Source organism: Hyperolius riggenbachi, chromosome 7, assembly GCF_040937935.1.
Source record: "Hyperolius riggenbachi isolate aHypRig1 chromosome 7, aHypRig1.pri, whole genome shotgun sequence".
NCBI lineage: Eukaryota > Metazoa > Chordata > Amphibia > Anura > Hyperoliidae > Hyperolius > Hyperolius riggenbachi.
This window is the reverse complement of record NC_090652.1, coordinates 94,482,785-94,504,053: the sequence shown is the minus strand read 5'-3', so window position 1 is coordinate 94,504,053 and position 21,269 is coordinate 94,482,785. Positions and strand designations below refer to the sequence as shown.

General features: G+C 43.9%; 1 protein-coding gene across 15 annotated transcripts in view; it reads left to right on the top strand.

The window, feature by feature from the left end:
* The window catches only part of MAPK8IP3 (mitogen-activated protein kinase 8 interacting protein 3), a 175,666-nt gene extending 155,344 nt beyond the window's left edge, over window positions 1–20,322 (top strand). For 11 of the 15 annotated variants that reach the window (XM_068244368.1, XM_068244367.1, XM_068244369.1 and 8 more), the window contains 5 exons: window positions 88–201; window positions 3,350–3,388; window positions 8,978–9,160; window positions 11,120–11,260; window positions 13,891–20,322. In XM_068244368.1, coding sequence (XP_068100469.1) covers window positions 88–201; window positions 3,350–3,388; window positions 8,978–9,160; window positions 11,120–11,260; window positions 13,891–14,015 — 602 coding nt within the window. In that variant the 3' untranslated portion in view covers window positions 14,016–20,322. The remainder of the gene's footprint in view (window positions 1–87; window positions 202–3,349; window positions 3,389–8,977; window positions 9,161–11,119; window positions 11,261–13,890) is intronic. The other 4 variants (XM_068244373.1, XM_068244371.1, XM_068244374.1 and 1 more) reach the window with 1 other exon arrangement.
* Window positions 20,323–21,269: the final 947 nt, after the last annotated feature.

Genomic DNA, 21,269 nt, shown 5'->3' with positions numbered 1-21,269 from the left:
TATGTTATTTCATGGGCAGTGAAGGCCGGCTATGTATATCATGTTACATTATTCTATATGAAATATTCTCTTCTCTTTTCCTACCAGGAACTGGAAAATTAGGCTTCTCCTTTGTGCGAATCACAGCCCTGCTTATCGCTGGTAACCGTCTATGGGTGGGAACTGGAAATGGAGTGGTCATCTCAATACCCCTCACAGAGAGTAAGTTGGGCAAGCAGTTCCTTACACACTGTGCAGCTCTCCAAGACAAACTCTACTGGTGCTAATGTGACTGAAAGCCAAAGGCAATAGAGGAAAACACTAAACTAGTGAGAGCAGAGTGATTATAAATGTTGCTAATATCTGTGACATCACTTACGTCAAATATGTCACACATCAGATGAGATAAGGTGATACTGGTGAGAAGTGTACAGAGTTTAGCAGAGGAGGGATCTAATATCAGCCTTGAATAACTGAAATCCAGTTAGAAGTATGGATGGCGACAGATCTTTCCTACAGAAAATACAGCAGTATGTACTAACCCATATCCACCAGATGATGATTGTCTTCAGTGCTCAAAAATGCTTTCACTTCTGATTGGTGGGGAACTGAGATGGGTGAATTCAAGTGCTTTCCCTCAGTTCAAAGACACAAAGGGTTTTTTTTCCCAGTAAGTAAGAACACTTTTTTTTTTAAAGTATCGCCTTAAAGGGCATCTGAATTGACATGTGATATGATGAGATATATGTGTACAGTGCCATTCCTGCATAGTACTAGGCCGTGCTCCCTTTTATTGCTGTAGTTATTTAAAATAAATGTAGGCAAATATGCTATTCAGACTATAGCACAGCTCTCTCCAGGAGCTGGGGGGGGGGGGAGGGGCGGATCATGTACATAATGCAGAGAGAGCCCTATACATAACCTGCTACCGGCAACGATACAGGTTCCTCTTCACTTCCTCTTCAGTTTGCAAGTGCAGTGCAGCCAGCCAATCACCATGAAGCTTTAGTCCTATGTTATGTGACAGGGAAGGAGGCTGCATGGTGATCGGATGGCTACACGGCACTTGTACACTGAAGAGGAAGTGAAGAGGACCTGTATTGGTGCCAGGAGCAGGTAATATATAACGTTACGCTGCCACTAAGTACAGGACTCCTCATGCTCCGGCACAGGGGCTGTTGTTACTCCTCTGCTTCAAAGACATTGAGCAGAGACCATTAAACCTTAAAAATTAAAAATGTAGATTTAAATATACAGTAATTAAAACTGTAAAATATTTGGAAAAGCATTTTTTGGGAGAAATAGGATAGATACAATTATTCATCTCATCACTTTATTCTCACCTCTGCATTCGTTTAAACATAGAACACTAAAGACTGTGTCATTCAGCTGGGATAGTTGAACTATTAAACCTTTTTTAATATGAAATTAAACTCTGGTATTAAAAAAAAGACATCTTTAGGAGTTGGATAGATGAGATTGTTTATCTCATCAGTTTATTTTCAGTTTAGTAATAAGGTACAACACTCACAGACAGGACCAGCAATGGCTGGGTGGGAACGGTGCACACACACACACACACACTATACACACACACACACTATATACACACACACACACACACACACTATACACACACACACACACACTATACACACACACACTATACACACACACACTATACACACACACTATACACACACACACACACTATACACACACACACACACTATACACACACACACACACTATACACACACACACACTATACACACACACACACACACACTATACACACACACACACACACACTATACACACACACACTATACACACACACACACACACACTATACACACACACACACTATACACACACACACACTATACACACACACACTATACACACACACACTATACACACACACACACACACACACACACACACACACACACACACTATACACACACACACTATACACACACACACACACACACACTATATACACACACACACACTTGCTTTTTTAGGCAACCCAGACTTTTTAGTTCAGGTTTGTGATATCTAATTTATATCCATTACAGGGATTACTATGCTATATTGGGCTCCTAATGTCCCTGTGGTCTTTTAGGCCTTTTAAAGTGCTTTTGGCATGATAAAAATATGGAGGCTGCCATTGCCGGACACATTCTGAAAGATGCTGTTTTTTTAAACATATCCTCTGTAATATCTCTTGATCACTCTTCTGGAACAAGTATGCATGTCTTGTCATCTGAATTTTCTGATCTGCATTTTTCCAGAGGAGAGACTTAATTATATCCAGGGGATGAGCATTACAGCCAGGGAAACCACTAGCATGCAGATTTAGTCACCTGAAACAAAACTCTAAAGTAATATATTATCTGGTTCCTTCCTGATTAGGATCACTGGGAGCCATGCTGTCCCTGTGCCCGCCCACACCCTTGTGTCATTGTGGTGGACACCTAGAGCTCAGAATAACCAACTCTTTTATTGTCTGATATGAGAAGAGTTCTTTTTTCATTCATAATAGAGACTTTAATTCTGCAGAAATTGTCCTCAAAATAATTAATGGAAGGAGATCTGATCAGGTGATCAATTTGTAAATCTCTGATTGCCTGGGCTGGTTATTATTATGTGATGTCTTACTTCTGCTGCCTGCAGGGGCGTAGCAATAGGGGTTGCAGAGGTAGCGACCGCATCGGGGCCCTTGAGCTAGAGGGGCCCCAAAGGGCCTCCCTCAACTGCATTATTATCTCTCTATTGGTCCTGTGCTCATAATAATCACTTCTATAGATACTTTGAATATTGGTAATCATTAACAAACTGTTCCCCATCCCCTTCTTGTACCTGTGACACTGTAGTTACCATTGGTAGATTTTGGTGCACTGTATCAATTATGTATAGAGTGCTTGGGGGGCCCCATGTAAAACTTGCATCGGGGCCCACAGCTCCTTAGCTACGCCACTGGCTGCCTGTTTTAACCTAAACGGGAGCCTGTGATTTGGACCAACCAATCAGAGACTTACAAATCGATCACCTGATCATGTTGAGAAAGGAAAGTGTCCACAAGCTGCTCATGAATCCACATCCATGTGACTAAGCCTACAATTCTGCTCTAACTGTTTATTTTTCAGAAATGCATTGTATGATATAGTATGTATTGTGCCTGATTTATTCTCACTGGTCATGTTACAGCTTAACCCCGTGATAGAGGTTTGCCTTCCTGAAAGTCCTGCCAATAATTTCTTTTTTTTTTGTGTTCTCCATGCTTCATCTCCTCCCTTCCTTGAACTCCTCCCTCTCTCCTCCCTTTCCCTTCAATCTACCCCTCCCCTTCCACCTCCGCTAGCGGTAGTCCTACACCGGGGGCAGCTGCTGGGGCTGCGGGGTAAGTCCAGAACCTATCTCTGTCTCACCTCATCCCATCTTCCTCCATCCTCATCTTCTCATAGTTCTGTGGTATTTACCAGGCCACTGTGCCACTCACGTCACTGGGGAATAGTGCTGGATCATTAACAGTGGCTTTGTCATGTTATATGTCGTCATTGTCACCTGTTTTCAGCTGTCCAAAATGACACTGTGCTTACACATCTTAAATATATTTAGATAAAGCCGAAAAGTGAGATGCCTTAAAGTGTACTGAGACAGCAGCCATTTTTGTTCCTGGCCAACCTTGTTGTAGTCAACATTAAATATTAAATCCAATTTCAAACATTAATCCTGTAATGTATGGTTTAGGTGACCTAGCGGGGAACCTCATAGGGAAATTCTGCTAAAGTTATTGGATGGAAAAGATCCTCTAAAACTCCTAGGTTTTGAATAGGTTGTATAATAACCACACCCATACTATTCGCCCAGTTACGCTTCACGTTGTAAAGGGTGCTGTGATTAGAGAACTGTTCCCTATGCTATGAACTTTGCAGCTGGGTAACCTAAACCATACTAGCTTCCACATTTATCCAGGATATGGTATATCCAAAGACTAAGATCCATGGGCGTAGCAATCAGCCCTGCAACCCCAGCCATAGCAGGGGAGCCCAGAGGCCTTGGGGGCCCCTCTTCTTCCCTTTTTCCAACCACCAGTGCAGCCAGTTAGCAAAAACCGTATGTAGGAGAGTATTTCATTTTTTCCTGCCTCCAGGCGCTGCTTCACAGCAGAACACTCTCTGCTGCCATTCGCCACTCCCAATCACATGACCCAAATGGGGTTTGGGAACCAAGGGGGGCCCATGCTATCATTTTTGCAGGGGGGGCCATATTAAGTCCTGTTACGGCCCTGCTAAGATCGAAGTACTTCAGATCTTGGGGTGATCTAGCCTAATATTGCAAGTTTGCTGTGACATTTTGGGTATGACAGCTTTGCCATTGCTGGAGACAATCCATCAGTCATCATCTGCGAAAAACTCCAGAGAAATGAAATGGCAGCTGGAAGATCAGAGGAAGTTTCATGTCCTACTGATGAAATGTTCGAGATTCCAGAACACGCGAAACAGTCCAGTTGAAACCACTCTATATGTTCTTTGGATGTGACCTGGAAATGAAATCTTTCACAGACAACTGGAAGCTATTTTGATTGTTTTGTTACTTCTGACTGACTATACTCAAGGCTTTTTGATGTGGTAAATCCACTTTAAAGTGGCAGTGCACCACAGTATGTGTTTGTTGTAGTTGCTTTTTTAGGCACATCATTGGCGCTTGCACTGCTTGCTGGTCTCACGTGGCATCTGCTCATTGCTGTTTTATTCTCATGCAGTTTTGTTACGTTTTTTGGTCATCGTCTACTTTCTTCTTGTTACTTATCCATTTAGTATTTCATTACTCCTAAACATTTGTGTGATCTCAGCATCCTGTTATAGATCACGTTGTATTCTGTTCCATGAACTGAAGCTGGGAAACTACTAATCCAAACTAGACTGCGTGTTAAGCTATGTACACACGCTCAGCAAAGTGCACGACCAACACCACGACATGACGACAAACCGTTTACATGACTTGTTTTTTCTGAGCACCAACCAACGACCGAATCAATGACATACACCAAGTGAAACGACGGACTGCACGACATGACTGCATTCAAAACAAGTGTGTCATTCAAACTACATTGTATGCATCAGCCCAACAGTCCTGTGAGTTGATCTGTCGGATGGATTGGGCAAATTGCCTGTTATCAGTCACTCGGCTAGTCTTTTACCACACATACACATGCCTGATTGTTGTCCAACAGACCAAAATCAGATGACAATCAGGCAGTTTCGTTGAGCATATACATTGTTTTTACTCACACTTAAGGCCCATACACACGTCGGATTTCCGCGAACGACGGGTCGTTTGAACGTCCCGTCGTTCGCCCGCTAAATCGGGCGTGTGTACAGACTATCGTTCGCTTGATAAGAGTGAGTTTGAACGATCCGCCGGGTTTGTACACACGCCCGATTTAGCGGGCGAATGACGGAACGACGGGGCGTTCAAACGACCCGTCTTTCGCGGAAATCCGACGTGTGTATGGGCCTTTAGACACTTTACAGATAGATTAACTCTGCAGGAGATAACATAGGCCAAAACTGTGCAGATCGTATAGTGTGAACATATACCATATCTTGAAAACCATACCTGAATGGTGCAGAGAGTTGTGGACCATATGCAAAGAAATGGCTGATTGCAAGACTGATGTACTGGCTCATATCCTCCCAGTCCCAGACTGCAGGCAACACGGTTAGCCAGGCTACAGGGAGCGGAAGTGGAAAATTCCTGCTCTACAAAATGTTGAATAAGATTAAACACAGTAGGTAGAACATAATAACTCTCATCTGTGCAGTAAAGACTCATGTTTACAGAGCACTTATATTGCTTTTTAGCACAAGTTATTACAGTAGAATTTCGTTATAGTAAACTCTGATATAGTAAACCTCTGGATATTGTAAACTTGATCCTCAGGTCCCAGCAAATCTGTCTTTATAAATATACAATGTTTCACCTATTCCGATATAGCAAACTACTTTTCCTAGCCCCTTGAAGTTTATTAGAAAGGGATTATACGGTGTTATCTTTAAAGCGTAATATAACCCTGCATTTCAACTTTGCGCTAAAACATTATTTACAGCATATTATATGCAACCAGCATTTTTTTTTTTTACTAGACCAGCATACGAAGGGTTAAAGGGAACCTAAACTGAGAAGGATATGGATTTTTCCTTTTAAAATAATACCAGTTGCCTGAATCGCCTTCTGATCCTGTGTCTCTAATACTTTTAGCCACAGCCCCTGAACAAGCATGCAGATCAGATGCTCTGACTGAAGTCAGACTGGATTAGCTGCATGCTTGTTTCAGGGTGTGATTCAGCCACTATTGCAGCCACAGAGATCAGCTGGACTGCCAGGCAACTGGTATTGTTTAACAGGAAACATCCATATCCCTCTCAGTTAAGGTTCCCTTTAAACACAGAGGTTTAAAGTTCCGTGGAGAGATATGCAGAAGTTCAGATAGATACATTTAACTAAATAGAATGTAACAAGTGATAAATGTTACACACTCTTTGGCTGTCCTCCAGCTCCTTCTCAGTCAGAGAGAGTGAATCACATTCAACACTTAGATACATTTATGTAAACAAAATGTGTCTATGTAAGCTTTGGATGGGTCGGCAGTTCTCTCCAGGAACTTTAAAGCTCTGTGTAACCCTTCCAATGCTGGTCTAGTAAAAAAAAAATGCTGGTTGTATATAATATGCTGTAAATAATGTTTTAGAGCAAAGTTGAAATGCAGGGTTATATTCTGCTTTAAGTACTGAGAAAACATAGATTAAAACCTTCCATGCACTTGCTGATTGGCAAAGTGCTAGGACAGTGGAACCCTATGAGGGTGATTCCACTACAGCGCTTGAGCTTTGTATAAAATTGCACATGCTGCATGTAGCATTTTTGAAGCAATTTTTTTTTTTATCACAACCCTTCAAATTACAATAAAAATAGTTTTGAAAATGTTAAACAAATTGCAAACGCTCAGGATTAGTGATTGCCAGTAGTTCCTTACTCACACATCTGTGATCTTTAGTCAGGTCTGAGTATTGCTCTTTGCATATCTATTCCTGTCCCTGTCTATGCCCAGATAGTAGGAGGGGTATTCGGAAATCCAAAAATGTAGCACAGAGGAATGATCAGATATTGAAATCATCTGAGTAAAGCTTTGTCATCAGGATGCTGAGTAGCAGGGCTGTGGAGTTGAAGTCGGAGTCGAGGAGTTGGGAGCAATTTCGGGTACTTGGAGTTGGAGTCGGTGATTTCATAAACTGAGGAGTCGGGTGATAAGTGTTTTTAGAATGAACTTTATAAATAAAACAAAAAGGAAACAAATACCAATACGTCCTTTTATTATTATCCCACAGGGTGACTGCTCTGAGCACTTTGTACCGTTTTGTGTTTTATAATGTTTCTGGTGTTTTGCATGAATGCATTTAGTTCTTTATGTATATAAAGATGTTGATACATTTAATAAACTAATCAGAACAATTTTGCATTACAGTACCTGTTTATGTGGTACAAAGTAACTACAAATATGAAATGTTAACGTGGTATTGTTATGGTGGTTGTGTTGCCTTCACGGTTTTCCAAATGCAGCAGAACAGAACACATTGCCTTCAAAGATCTTCAACGTGATGCAATACAGGCTTAGTTCAAGCAAGGCTCAAATACAGCTGAACCAACCATGTTTCTAGGCCTTAAAGGACACCTGAAGTGAGAGGGATATAGAGGCTGCCATATGTATTGCCTTATTAAAAAATGGACACTGTCAGACTGTCCTGCTCACCCTCTGTCTCTAATAAGTTTAGCCATAGACCCAGAACAATCACGCAGATCAGATTAAAGTTGGACTGGGTTAGCCACATGCTAATCCACATCCCACTCAATTTAGGTGTCCTTTGAATGTATTTATTAGTTAAGGTTGTAACCACTATTGTCACACGCCCGAATGGCTGGACTGCTCAGTGCCTTCCACTCTGTTTCAACACACAAACCATCCAATCTAGTGGATGCAATCGATATGCTGGAATTGGGCGAACAGACAGGCCAGGAGGGAATGTGTGAGTGACACAAACACTTTACTACACAATGTTTCATGTACAAGGTTGCAACCACCGCTGTATAAGGACAGAGGAACCTGCTAGCTAGGCTGGGCTAAGAAGAAAGGGACAGAACTCAGGCTACAGCCCCTGCCATTGAGATTAATCACCCCCTGACATTTGGGAGGAGCTTAAATCCCAAAGATATGACATTTCTGTATATCAGGCCACATTCGTTGCACACAAATAACAATAGCAAAATCACAATCCCCAAAGAATATGGATCACTATAATACCAAATTATAATATAAATAGTGTAGGGCATGCCGTCACTGAGAAGTGGAATAACTGGACTGTGGCTTTACATTTACCAATTGCGTGCCCTCACAGAATTCTAGATGGCAGAAAGGCGTGGAGAACTTACACGTCAGGCAGGACAATCTTCACTGCATAGTGGGCTCCAGACCAGGAGCTTCCTTGGGGCCAAAGTAAAGAATTAGGAGTATGCTATAACAATGGTGCTCTGTGGTTACTGCAATCAAGCAGCACTGTTGGTTTAGAAATGAGTCTCGCACTCCAAATTGTTAAATTCTCCAAGTTAGATTGAATAGCCAGAGGAGTGAGACTGATGTGTTAAAATAGATCCTAGAACTGTGGTAGGGGAAAGTACCAGGGAAATGATGACCAATAATTTGCCAAGCCTGTATTCTTCAGTTGTTTCAGGGTAGCTTTACAGAAATTCCCTAAATAGAAATCTTTATAGTTTTAATTCCATTCTAGGGTAGATTGTCTAGTCATTTGTACTCTCTCTGATCAGAGAGATCAGTCTATTGGTCGATCGGCCGCCAAAGTCGCTAGATGAATGGGTACTAGTATCATGGAATGTATTTTCAGACTGAATAATTGCTTATCTGTGTTCTCAGCCAACAAGACATCTCCCACGTCGTCTGGAGAGGGATCTCGGCCTGGTGGAGTCATACACGTATACAGCGATGATAACAGTGATAAGACTGCAGGAAGCTTCATCCCATACTGCTCCATGGCCCAGGCACAGCTCTGCTTCCATGGCCATCGTGATGCTGTCAAATTCTTTGTGTCTGTACCAGGTGAGACCATAATCAAGACCTTTTTTTTTTTTTTCCCATTTACCAAAAAGAGCGGACACAAATGGAGTCATTGCCTACTACAGACTAGAAATGTGTTTAGAAGAACTATTCCTATTTCTCTATTTTATTTTTCTTCTAACTGTCATTAGTGTTCAAGTTCATCTCTACATGGTTTGGAACCCGGACACGCATTCTGCATGGAACAGAAGGACAGGGTGCTTTTAGGGTACTTTCTCCTTCTAGCTTGGAAGGAGGAAATATCAGAGTTAAATTAAATGCACCCTGCCCTGATGTTTTATGCTGAGATGGTGCAGACTGTGTGAGTTTGAATTAAGCACTACATGGTTTGGAACCCGAACCCACCCACTAACTGCCATTATTCAAAAAAACATTCTTAATATACACTGAATCTGTAGTCCTGCCAGTGTATCAGAGTAAGCAGTGAGTAGACCCATATGATCGGTGTCAATTAGGCAGTGGTTGTATGTATTGGTCACCTTGTCCCTTGCTGTGTGAAGCAGTGGTGTTCAACTATTTTTTCTCTAACCCAGGTTCCCAGGCATCAGTCTTTTTAACATCTGTCTATCCAAGTTTCTAATCTTCTTGCGAATTTCAGAATATAGAAGTCTCACTAACACACAAAGGCCTGATAATTCTTGGTCTTCACATAATGCACAGGTGTCCAACTCAAGGCCCACATGCCAAATGCAGCCTTCCTTGCCATTTTTTGTGGCCCTCAAGAGCTTCAAATGTGCATCATTGTAAGACGTAAAATAACAATATTACACTGCCTTCCCATCCAAAGGATGACAGAGTTTCTGGTTAAACATTTTAAGTTTGAGCCGGGGTGCAGCAGCAACCCATGGGGACCCCTCCTTACATAGCAAGTGCTATGTCATCTGTTCTTCCTGATGCACCCTCTAGAGCCAGTGATATGCATGATCAGGGGCGTAACTAAGCCCCACCGGGCCCCCCTGCAAAATTTCAGAGCGGGCCCCTCCTGGGGCCCGCTCGTGGCCGTTTTTGGGGGGCTGGAGGGGTGGCAGCATGAGGGGAAAGCCTTGCCCATAGTTGGCGGGGAGAGGGGTAGTTCCCCCCTCTCCCTCACCTCGGGGCTCTCCCCTCCAGCTAGTTAACGTGTGTGGGCAGCGGGCAGCAGCGGCGTCAGGGACATATCCTCCGTCTTGCGTTCCATCGCCGACTTCTCACTCTAGCGGCTGACGTCACTTCCGGAAGCGGAAGTGACGTCAGCCGCTAGAGCGAGAAGGCGGTGATGGAACGCAAGGAAGAAGGTATGTATCCTGACGCCGCTGCTGCCCGCTGCCCACACACGTTAACTAGCTGGAGGGGAGAGCCCCGAGGTGAGGGAGAGGGGGGGAACTACCCCTCTCCCCGCCGACTGTGGGCAAGGATTTCCCCTCATGCTGCCACCCCTCCAGCCCCCAAAAAACGGCCCTGAGCGGGCCCCAGCGGGGGGGGGCGGGCCCCCCCGCGGGCGCAGGCGCTGCAGGGCCTATTGTTACGCCCCTGTGCATGATAGTGCATGTGTCTGTCAGGAGATCAGAGGAAACCCAAAGTATCACTTGGGCAGGTAAATTTGAAACTGCTGCACTGTGCTACTCTGCAGGAGGGGGAGGAGTGGAGATCCAGACCCCCATGATCACTATAGTAACATCACTTTATTTGAGACTGTCCAATTAATGTTAAATCTTAATAAACATTTTGGCCCGCGACTTAGACTGTTTTAGATTTTGGCCCATTACATGACTGAGTTTGACACCCTTGATGTAAGGTCTTCACAGATATATGAGGCATCCAACATCTCCTTGTCCTATATTAATTTATTATGGCAGCCACAGGCTGTTACGGTGGAGTTGGTCCACAAGGGACATTTAAAGCCTCATCAAATATTTCCTAAAAGTGCACCCTAACCTCTTTCTGTATTTGAACATTGTGTAGGTAATGTTTTAGCCACACTGAATGGCAGCGTGCTGGACAGTCCGTCAGAAAACCCTGGAACCCCTGTTGAGACTGAAGAACAAAAGCTGAAGAACGTGCTGGTGCTCAGTGGAGGAGAGGGATACATTGATTTCCGTATTGGTAATTACACAGCTATGATGTTTATAAAGAAAAACATAGTTCCTATAGATTTCTTGTGTATTTAACAACATTGCTATAATACATTTGAGTATAGCAAGCATTGACTGTATATATGCTGGACTGCATTGTGTGGTTACCATTTGTGCTATGGAGAGTGGAAAAAAACTTAAAGCATACCTGACGTGAGAGGGATATGGAGGCTGCCATATTTCCTGTTAAACAATGCATATTACCTGGCAGCCCTGCTGATCCTCTGCCTCTAATACTTTTAGCCATAGACCCTGAACAAGATTCCTGATCTGGTGCTCTGACTGAAGTCTGACCAAATCTGTCGCATTCTTTTTTCAGGTGTGTGGTACAGACACCACTGCAGCCAAAGAAATCAGCAGGACTGCCAGTATTGTTTAACTACCTTAAGACTGCTCCAAACCCATGGGCGTGGCAGGACCGCCTAACGCCGTTTGGAGTCAAGTCCTGGGGCTGCAGTTTGCAGGAGATCGCGCGCAGGATGCGCACACATCTCCTGCTCATGGGGCAGAGCTCCGCCCCTCTTCTCGGAAGATTGTTAGACGGCGTAATCGCCATCTATTTACATGTACAGCCGTGTGACACGGCTGTCCCCTCCTGAGGCTGGGAAGTGATCGGCTGTCATAGGCTGAAGCCTATGACAGCTGATCACCCTAATGGCTGGTGGGGGGAGGGAAAGAGGGAGCAGGGGATTCAAAATGAAAAAAAAAAAAGCTATTTTTTTTCAAAATAAATAAATATTTATAAAAAAAAAAAAAAAAAAAATTAAACAACTGTGGAGTGATCAGACCCTCCCCAACAGAGAGCTCTGTTGGGGGGGAATCACTTGTGTGATTGGCCTTAAAGCTGCAGTGGCCAATAAAAAAAAACAGCCTGGTCTTTATGGAGGTTTAGCATTGTGGTCCTGAAGTGGTTAAAAGGAAATACATATGGGAGCCTTCATAGTCCTCTCACTTCAGTAATCCTTTAAGACCCTCACAGATGTTTCCAGAAGAGACAAAGTACTGATCAGGAAATACTTCCCACTTCATCAAATAACCCAACATTTATCTGATGAAGCAGGGGAGTACCTCATGAAATGCATCATATACCTGCCATCCAACTGCCAGAGCACGGTCTTTGGCCTTAACCTTCTTGGCGGTAACCCCGAACGTAGTTCGGGGTAAGCCGCCGGAGGGTGCCGCTCAGGCCCTGCTGGGCCGATTTGTTTAATTTTTTTTTTGCTGGACGCAGCTAGCACTTTGCTAGCTGCGCCAGCACCCTGATCGCCGCGTGCCCGATCGCCGCTATACGGTGCGGCGCGCGCCCCCCCCCCCCCCCAGACCCCGTGCGCTGCCTGGCCAATCAGTGCCAGGCAGCGCCGAGGGGTGGCCCGGGACTCCCAATGACGACCCGACGTCAGTGACGTCATCCCGCCCGTCGCCATGGCGACGGGGGAAGCCCTCCAGGAAATCCCGTTCTTTGAACGGGATTTCCTGATCGGAGATCGCCGAAGGCGATCGAAGAGGGCGGGGGGATGCCGCTGAGCAGCGGCTATCATGTAGCGAGCCCTGGGCTCGCTACATGATATAGAAAAAAAAAATTTAAAAAAAACTGCCGCGCTGCCTCCTGGCGTATTTTTTTTATACCGCCAGGAGGGTTAAAGGAGAACTGTAGTGAGAGGGATATGGAGGCTGTCATATTTCTTTCCTTTTAAGCAATACCAGTTGCCTGGCTATCCTGCTGATCCTCAGCCTATAATACTTTTCGCCCTAGACCCTGAACAAGCATGCAGCAGATCAGGTGTTTGACATTTTGTCAGATCTGACAAGATTAGCTGCATGCTTGTTTCTGGTGTTATTCTGCAGGCAGATAGCTCAGAAGGGCCGCCAGGCAACTGGTATTGCTTAAAAGGAAGTCAATATGGCAGCCTCCATATGCCTCTCACTACAGTTCTCCTTTAAAGAGAATCTAATACAAAAAAAAATGTGCCCCAGGGGGTACTTACCTTAGGAGGGGGAAGCCTCTGAATCCTAATGTGGCTTCCCCTGTCCCCCTCAGTAGCCCCGATCCAGCACTGGGACCACTGGGTAGCTGCAGACAGCAATATTTACCTTTAGGATCCAGCGCAGGCGCAGTACCATCTTGCCCCTCGGGCTCCAGGGGAAATAGCCGAACCAGATCTGGTCCGCTCTACTGCAAAGGGGTCTCACGCTAGCGCAGTAGAGGGGACCTGATCGAGCTCCGCTATTTCCCCTGGGGAAGATGGTACTGTGCCTGCGCTGTATCCAAAAGGTAAATATAGTCGCATGGTACAGACGCTACTGCGCCTATCTTCAGGGGGGAGCCAGCACTGGATCGGGGCTACTATGAAGGACATGGGAAGCTTCATTAGGATCCAGAGGCTTCCCCCTCCCAAAGTAAGTACACCTCAGGGGAATTTTTTTTATTACAGATTCTCTTTAACTGGGACACAAGTGAACATTAGCTGTTCTGAGTAAACAGCCCACCAATTCAGGTCAGACCTGTCCACTAGGGCACTCCAATTTATTACAATGTGAACACTTTTTTTATACAATTGTCACCATTATCCTTCTTGATAGAATGTCACTGTCTTATTTTAGGGGATGGAGAAGATGATGAGACGGAAGATCACTCTGAAGATGGGAGCAGTCAGAACAAGCCTATGCTTTCCAAGGCAGAGAGGAGCCACATCATCGTGTGGCAGGTGTCGTATGTCCCAGAGTAAACACAACCTTCGCCTTTTTTTCCCAGAATGCCAAGACGCCTCCTGCTTCTCTGCACCCGCTGGATAAACCAAACTGAGACCTGGACCCAGCTCTGCTCTAACCTCATTGATCTCCTCTACATGTCCTTCCAATGTTCCCAGCACCTCCAGAACCTGCGGAGCTTCAAGCAATGCACTGAAAACTATGTATCCCTGATGCATTATGACCACTAACCAGCCACAGACATAATCCAATGTGCCAGGCTGGTGGGCCATTGCCTTCCCAGGACCACTGGGTATTCTTATGTGGCACCATACTGAAGAAGATCACCATCCATATAAGTATCTACAGGATCCAACATGGGCTAGATGTTTCTGTTAGGCAGTTAACTCTGATGCCAAAGGATTGTTCTCACTGTATTTCACTTACATCCATCCTGATCCAGCTTAGTCACATGACTCCACAGTAACTAAGACCTGCAGAGGCCACCCCTCAAATGTCTAGGTGTTACTATGGCAATCATTCCATCCCTGCTTATATTATTATATACTATAATAATGAAATAATGGGCTCAAATTGTAAGGGATGGACAACTTGCCCGCCCTTCACTATAGAAAGTGCATTGTCTCAGCATGAGAAATATTTGCCAATCAGAGAGAAACAGGTGTGGGAGGGAAAGAGGCTTCAGCCAATCGGGCTGCATTAGTTAAGTCTGAGGGGAAAGTAGAGAAGCAAAAAAGGACAACCCAGCATGCCCTGCAACTTCCTTTCTGTGTACCAAATAAGAGTCAGGTAAACTGGGGAATGATCATTTATCAACAAGAAAGTGATTTTAACTTTTTGAATTAGCTGGTTAGCATCCTTATTACTTGGTTATCAGATAACAATAAAGAATTGATTTTATGCCCTACAATTACCCTTTAAAGTACCACTGTTAATAAAGATCTGTGGGAGAAGCCACTGCAAATTTCAGAAAATGCAGTGCATCCAGAAAGCATTCATAGCACATCACTTTTTCCACATTTTGAGGATGATTCACTAAGCTGTGCTGCTACACCATCGAGTGTTATAATCCCCTGTGCACGCTATGCAGCCAGTGTGCGCTGTGAAATAACGCTCAGTTTAACCTGCTGCCGACCATGTAACACTGATTGGCATAAATGCGGCAGCAGCCCCGCCCCAGGACCGTGGCGTAAAGTCCTGGGGAGGGTTTCACAGGAGATTGTGTGCACATCTCTGATGGTGAAGCGGAGCTCCGTCATTCAAGCAGTCTCCCAGCAGTGATTGCAGCTACCGTCTTTCCCCGAAAATAAGACAGTGTCTTATATTAATTTTTGCATCAAAAGAGGTGCTAGGGCTTATTTTCAGGGGATGTCTTATATTTCTATGAACACACAAGTTCCTGTACTGTGTGTCCTCCTGCCTTCCCCGCTGTGATACCTTTTCCTCTGCTGGATCCACCTCTTGTGTGCCACTTTTTTCCCCTTTGTACCTTTTAGTGTTCCCTTGTGCCCCCCTCTGTACCTGTGTCTTCCTCTGTCCCCGTGTCGACTTGCCTGCAAGACTATGGGCTCCAGTAATAACACAAGTTTCCATATTTTTCCCCTTTACTGCCGCTAGGGCTTATATGTCGAGTATGCTCAAAATTCCTACTAGGGCTTACTTTCAGGGGATGTCTTAATTTCGGGGAAAGAGGGTAGGAGACTGTTAGACGGCAAAACTACTGACTATTTACTCTCTACAGCAGCAATGTACTGGGGCCAGCCACGTGACACACATGAATATTTGTAAAAAATAAACAAACATTGGGGGAATGTTCACAGCCCACCGACAGAAAGCTCTGTTGGTGGCCAGAAAAGGGGGAAGGGATAACTTGTGTGCTGAGTTGTATGGCACTGCAGTGACCTAATTTGTAAAATATGGCCTGGTCACTAGGGAGGTTATACTTAATGAGCACTGCCCAGAGCCCAGTAACTTCAAAGTACGATATTCCTGCACTTTGATTGGCCCAATGGGCTGCCTTTCACTTGACAAAGTGCAGGAATATCGTACTTTGAAGCTACTGGACCCGCAGGAGCTCTGAGCAGGTTCAGTGGAACGCTTGTTAAAAGTAGCAATGGAGAGCATAATTTAGCAGCGCGTGCTGAGAATTAAATTATTAGCAAGCGCTGTTATTAAAGAGAACCCAAGGTGGAATTTTTAAATCTTAATAGTACACAGAAGCATGTCCTGTGCACAATGACATGCCTCCGTGTCCTATCGCCGCTACTAGGCCCCCCCCATGGCTCTGCTGTCTCCCCTGAAAATATCACCAGGTAGCGGCAATCTGCTTGCCTTTGCTTATGATGCCACAAGCTTGGCACACCTATCCTTGCCCAGTTTTGCCCATTCCTCTTGGCAGCACCTCTCAAGCTCCAAGGATGATCAGGAGAAACAGGGTGCTCCTGAGCTCAGTTTTGAGCTTCATGGCAGAGGCTGTGACTACTTATGTACATGTGCTTTCTACAAAAAAAAAATGTATTTTTAATAAATTTGCCAAATCCTCAGGTAAACTTTTTCACGTTGCCATTATGGGGTGTTGTGTGTAGAATTCTGAGGGGAAAAAAATGAATTTAATCCATTCTGGAATAAGGCTGTAACATAAATAAAATGTAGAAAAAGTGATGTGCTAAGAATACTTTCCAGATGCACTGTACCATTCATATAGTAGATTTACTGGTGACTGCACTGTCGGCACATCAGTTCAATGGCCACACATGGTGCCAGTACAATGTCCTGGCAACACATCCACTGCAGCATGCATTTTCAGCGTATAAGAACTGCAAAACACTGAGAAAGCATACCAATCTGCCTGGCAACAGATGTACCGGCGCATCATGTTCACTGTAAACCTAGCCTGATGCTGGCACTCTGGCTAGAACACAACCTCTAATGTATACAGAGAGAGCATAACATAACACCTGATCTACACACTTATAGGTTCTAGGAGGTGAATTAGTTAATAAGTATTAGCACAAGCGGATATGGATTACAAATCTCATTAAGGATCCCAGCAGTGACCTCTGCCATGTATATCTTGTGACAGAGGCACCATAATGTGTGCTGCAGTCATACCACTTAGTGCTGGCCTACCCATGCAAGACTAGCTGTCAGACAGAATGCCAACCTACCCGATTAGCTGACATAACCGTTATTACAAATTCCTTATTTTTTTACCAGAAACAACCACAGCTATGTTGGTTGAGTTGTTTAAGATGCACATCACTAACAAGTTGTTTTTAGGAGGCTGCAGACACACCGCAGTGCACTTTTTGTTTATTAAAAGCTCCCATTGACTTGCATTAAAATTGTGCCAATCGATCTTTTAAAAAAAGTGATTGTGGCCATTTTGTTGCGATTTTTAGGCAAATCAATGGGAGCACGATCCAAAAAACACTTTACGATGTGTCTTCAGCCTAAATTGTGAGCCACGGTGATGTCTGCACACTGAAGGCTGCAGTTATTTCATTGCTTGCATCTGTAGGAAAGCCAAGGATGAGGAGTACAGATGAGCAATGGAATAGCCATTTTCTGGCTCAACACAGATTCTGCTGCAGTTTGTATCGCAGGAACTGGGTCAGCCAAATGGGATTTGCCCAATTCTGGCTGCACATAAAATGCTACAAAATATGCATTGTTGGAAAATAATCATCTCTAGGGATGGTCAAGGAAATCATAATTCCAAGACTAGACAGATTTTATGAATCTATCTAAATGATGCAATTGCAGCATCTGATCAATCCATTCCAACTAATGGTGGCCACTAATGATCCAATCTTTTTCATCCAATCTTAACATTTATATGCAATATAAAAATTGCCACTAATGAAACAATTTGCCAAATAATTGTTAATGACCACTAATGAGTAAAAAAAAAAAAAAAACAACAACTAAGCCACTCAGATTGATGGGATTGATCCAAAAATTGAATTGATTTAATTAATCTGATCAGATTGGTTAGAAGATGTTTGCCCATTATTGGCCCCAAACGAGGGCTTTAGTGTTCCAAACAAGATGATATGATAGCTGCTGTGTAAAGCTGCCAGCAGGGAGGCCCTCCCCATCACTGGAGAGGATTGGTCAGTCTCACATGCTATTATGCTACGTACACACATGCGACAACGATCGTTCGTTAAGGACGACGAACGAACTTTTAATTGATGAAAGAACGACCTAAGTAAAGTTAGTTTTAAAAGCTGTGTAACGATCTGATCGTTAGAACGAACGTTACATCACGTAAAGCAACTATTGCGCCTGCGCATAAAAATGAGAAGTTTCATGGAGAAATTGTGAAATGCGCATGTCAAGCCTAGTACGAACGACCGTTTCCAACGATGTACTACTTTTGCAAACGATCGTCGTTGGTTAAAATCTGCCGAGACAGAACTTTTTTTTGTAGCAATTTGGCTCGTTCGGCGTTTGCCTTAATAGTCGGTGGTTCGTTTTTTGTAACGATCGTCGTTGGTAAAGATCGGGGAACGATCGTTACAAACGACTATAGTCGCATGTGTGTACGCACCTTTAGTCATGAAATAAGGTTGCCACTAATGATCCAATGTTTTTGATTCAATTTTATAAAATCTTTGTAGTAAGGGTAAATTGAGTGAATATATTGAATGGATAATTTAGGCAGTCCCTTAAGGAGGCCACTAACGATACATTTTGCCAAACGATCATTTACAAATGATTATTTATGTGACTGATCAGAAATGATCGTTTGGGAAAACCGCTCTGAAAAGCGTTAGATCAGAGGCGTTTTCCAGGCGGTTTTGTTACAGTAGCTGTTCAGTAACAGCTTTTCTGTAACAATATATGAAATCTGCTACACAAAAACGCAAGGCATGTTTAGAAAACCTCTCTAACATGCCTAGAATCGCTCTGAAAATCTGCTTCAGATCTAACATTTCACCTGGAAAACTGCTCTGATCTAACGTTTTTCAGAGCGGTTTCCACTTTCCTATACTTTAGCTGTTAGCAGAAGTGTTTCTGCCTCAATGTTAAAGTGCTGCAAGACCCACATTTGCGGTTTGCTAAAAACCTCAAACCGCTGGTGTGCACCAGCCCATTGAGATACATTAGCCAAGCTGTTTCACAGGCAGAAGCGGTTTGCGAACCGCTTCAAAAAAAACGCTCGGTGTGCACCATGCCACAGACTGGATTCCTTCCCATTTACAAGTGCAGAACTTTCTCCCTTATCAAACACAGTAGTAGTTTTAACACAAAAATCTGAACTTTTTTTCTTTGACAAAAGTACTTGCACTGTGCCTTGTCCTTTTATATTCCAGGCAAACTATTAAACAGGAAAGAGCGTGACATGATTGTATTCATTTAAGTTTTTAATTTTGTTCAGTCTTGTGGTTCACACACCCTTGCCACGCTGTATTGGCAGTGTACACTAGGTGATGGTCAATGAGATGCAAGCAATTCTGAAGCTTGAAAATTGACTAATGCCACCTCAGTTTCATTCAATTAGTCCATTTTTCAAGCTGCATATATTTGCATCTCATTGACTAGAGTACACCCAGGCTGCAGTCCCCTGTATCTCCTGTCTGCGCACTGGACAGTGATGAGACAGGTGGGGTTACTGGTTATACATCTGCCATAGAAACGCTGAAACACAAAATACAGATTCCATCTGGCTGGCTGTGCAGAGTAAGAGGTGTGTGAGCCACAAGAATAGCCGGCTGCAGGAAGACGGTCGTTAGAAAAATGATTCATCTCCCACCACAGATAGCAATTCAGATTCCAGCTGCAGTTTCTGGTTTGCCTGGAACTGACCTTAATATTCCAATCACTACAACATTGGCATCAGAGCCTGCAGAGGACGTGGTCATCCATACGCAGCCTGGAACAAGAATCCGAGAATGGGTGCTGGGACAGAACAAATGAACCAAGTGCTATTTCCCTAGATGACTTCCCTGCATGTGATCCTGTGACTCCCGCACCGCCCGATGCTGCAGGCTGTTCTGGGAGTTCAGGGGGTGTGGAAACTTAAAAATAAAGCACATTCTAAACAGCCAGGAACAATAAATATACTATGCTTGGCTTTAACAGCTCCTTCTACCTACAGCGGTGATGTATGTAAAGAGTGTCACAAGGGGGCACTCCAACGTGTCTCTTCAATAAGGCTTGTAAACTCCGCAGTGTGTGTTGTCTGTCCTCTGGTTCTATAGGTGGCATTATGTAAAGACAGCTGTAAGAATAACGCTCTCCGCCCTCTCGCTCTCCCCCTTGTGACATGACCACCATGTAATTGTTATGTATGTAATAAATGTATTTAAAAAATCACCATGTTTCACAGTTGGCTGACTCCACTGATACAAAGAGGAAGACCTGCAGAAGATTGTGAAACTCAATTTTATTATAAAAAGGGACAAAGGAAATACAAAAATGTTGAAGTTACCATCCTGTAAACAGCTAGCGTTATGTATTGTTAGCCTCATTCACAATCAGAGAACAATCCTGCAGAGGTAAATGTCTTTGTACAGACTGCACTGAAGGTGACCATTATAGTAAATCCATGCATGTGAATCTGCTTTCATGTCGTTCACACACAAGATATTAATAACAGGCACAGTTTCTTATGCAGCCATATGAAAAAATCCCACAGCTTTCTCAAGCCTGCTTAGGCCTCTTTCACACAGACAGCTGAATTGTGCACTTGTCAGGAAGTTCAGCCTCCCTTCTGCTGGCCAATGAGCAGCTGTCTGGTGCAGTAAATGGCAGCATTTATAACCACACTTGTCAGCATGTGATGAGCAGTGCAGTTACTCAGCAGCAAGCAACGCATAATTTCTTGTCTGAGTGTGATCGAGCTCAGACGTAACACAATAGGACAGTCGCCGCTATATTGCCTGTGCCAAGTGCTAGCAAGCAGCCGGCCAATGCATGCATAGGCTGTGAATTCTCTGCCTTCAGCACCTCCTGTGTGAATAAGGCCTTACAGTGACACCTCCTCTTCCCCACCCTTCTGATGCCTCTGAGAAGGACAACTGTAGTGAGAGGTATATGGAGGCTGCCATATTTATTTCCTTTTAAACAATACCAGTTGCCTGGCAGCCCTGCTGGTCTATTTGGCTGCAGTTGTGTCTGAATAACACCAGAAACAAGCATGCAACTAATCTTGCCAGATATGACAAGAATGTCAGAAACACCTGATCTGCTGCATGCTTGTTCAGGGTCTATGGCTTAAAGTATTAGCGAGAGAGGATCATATAACTCTCAATACAGTTGCC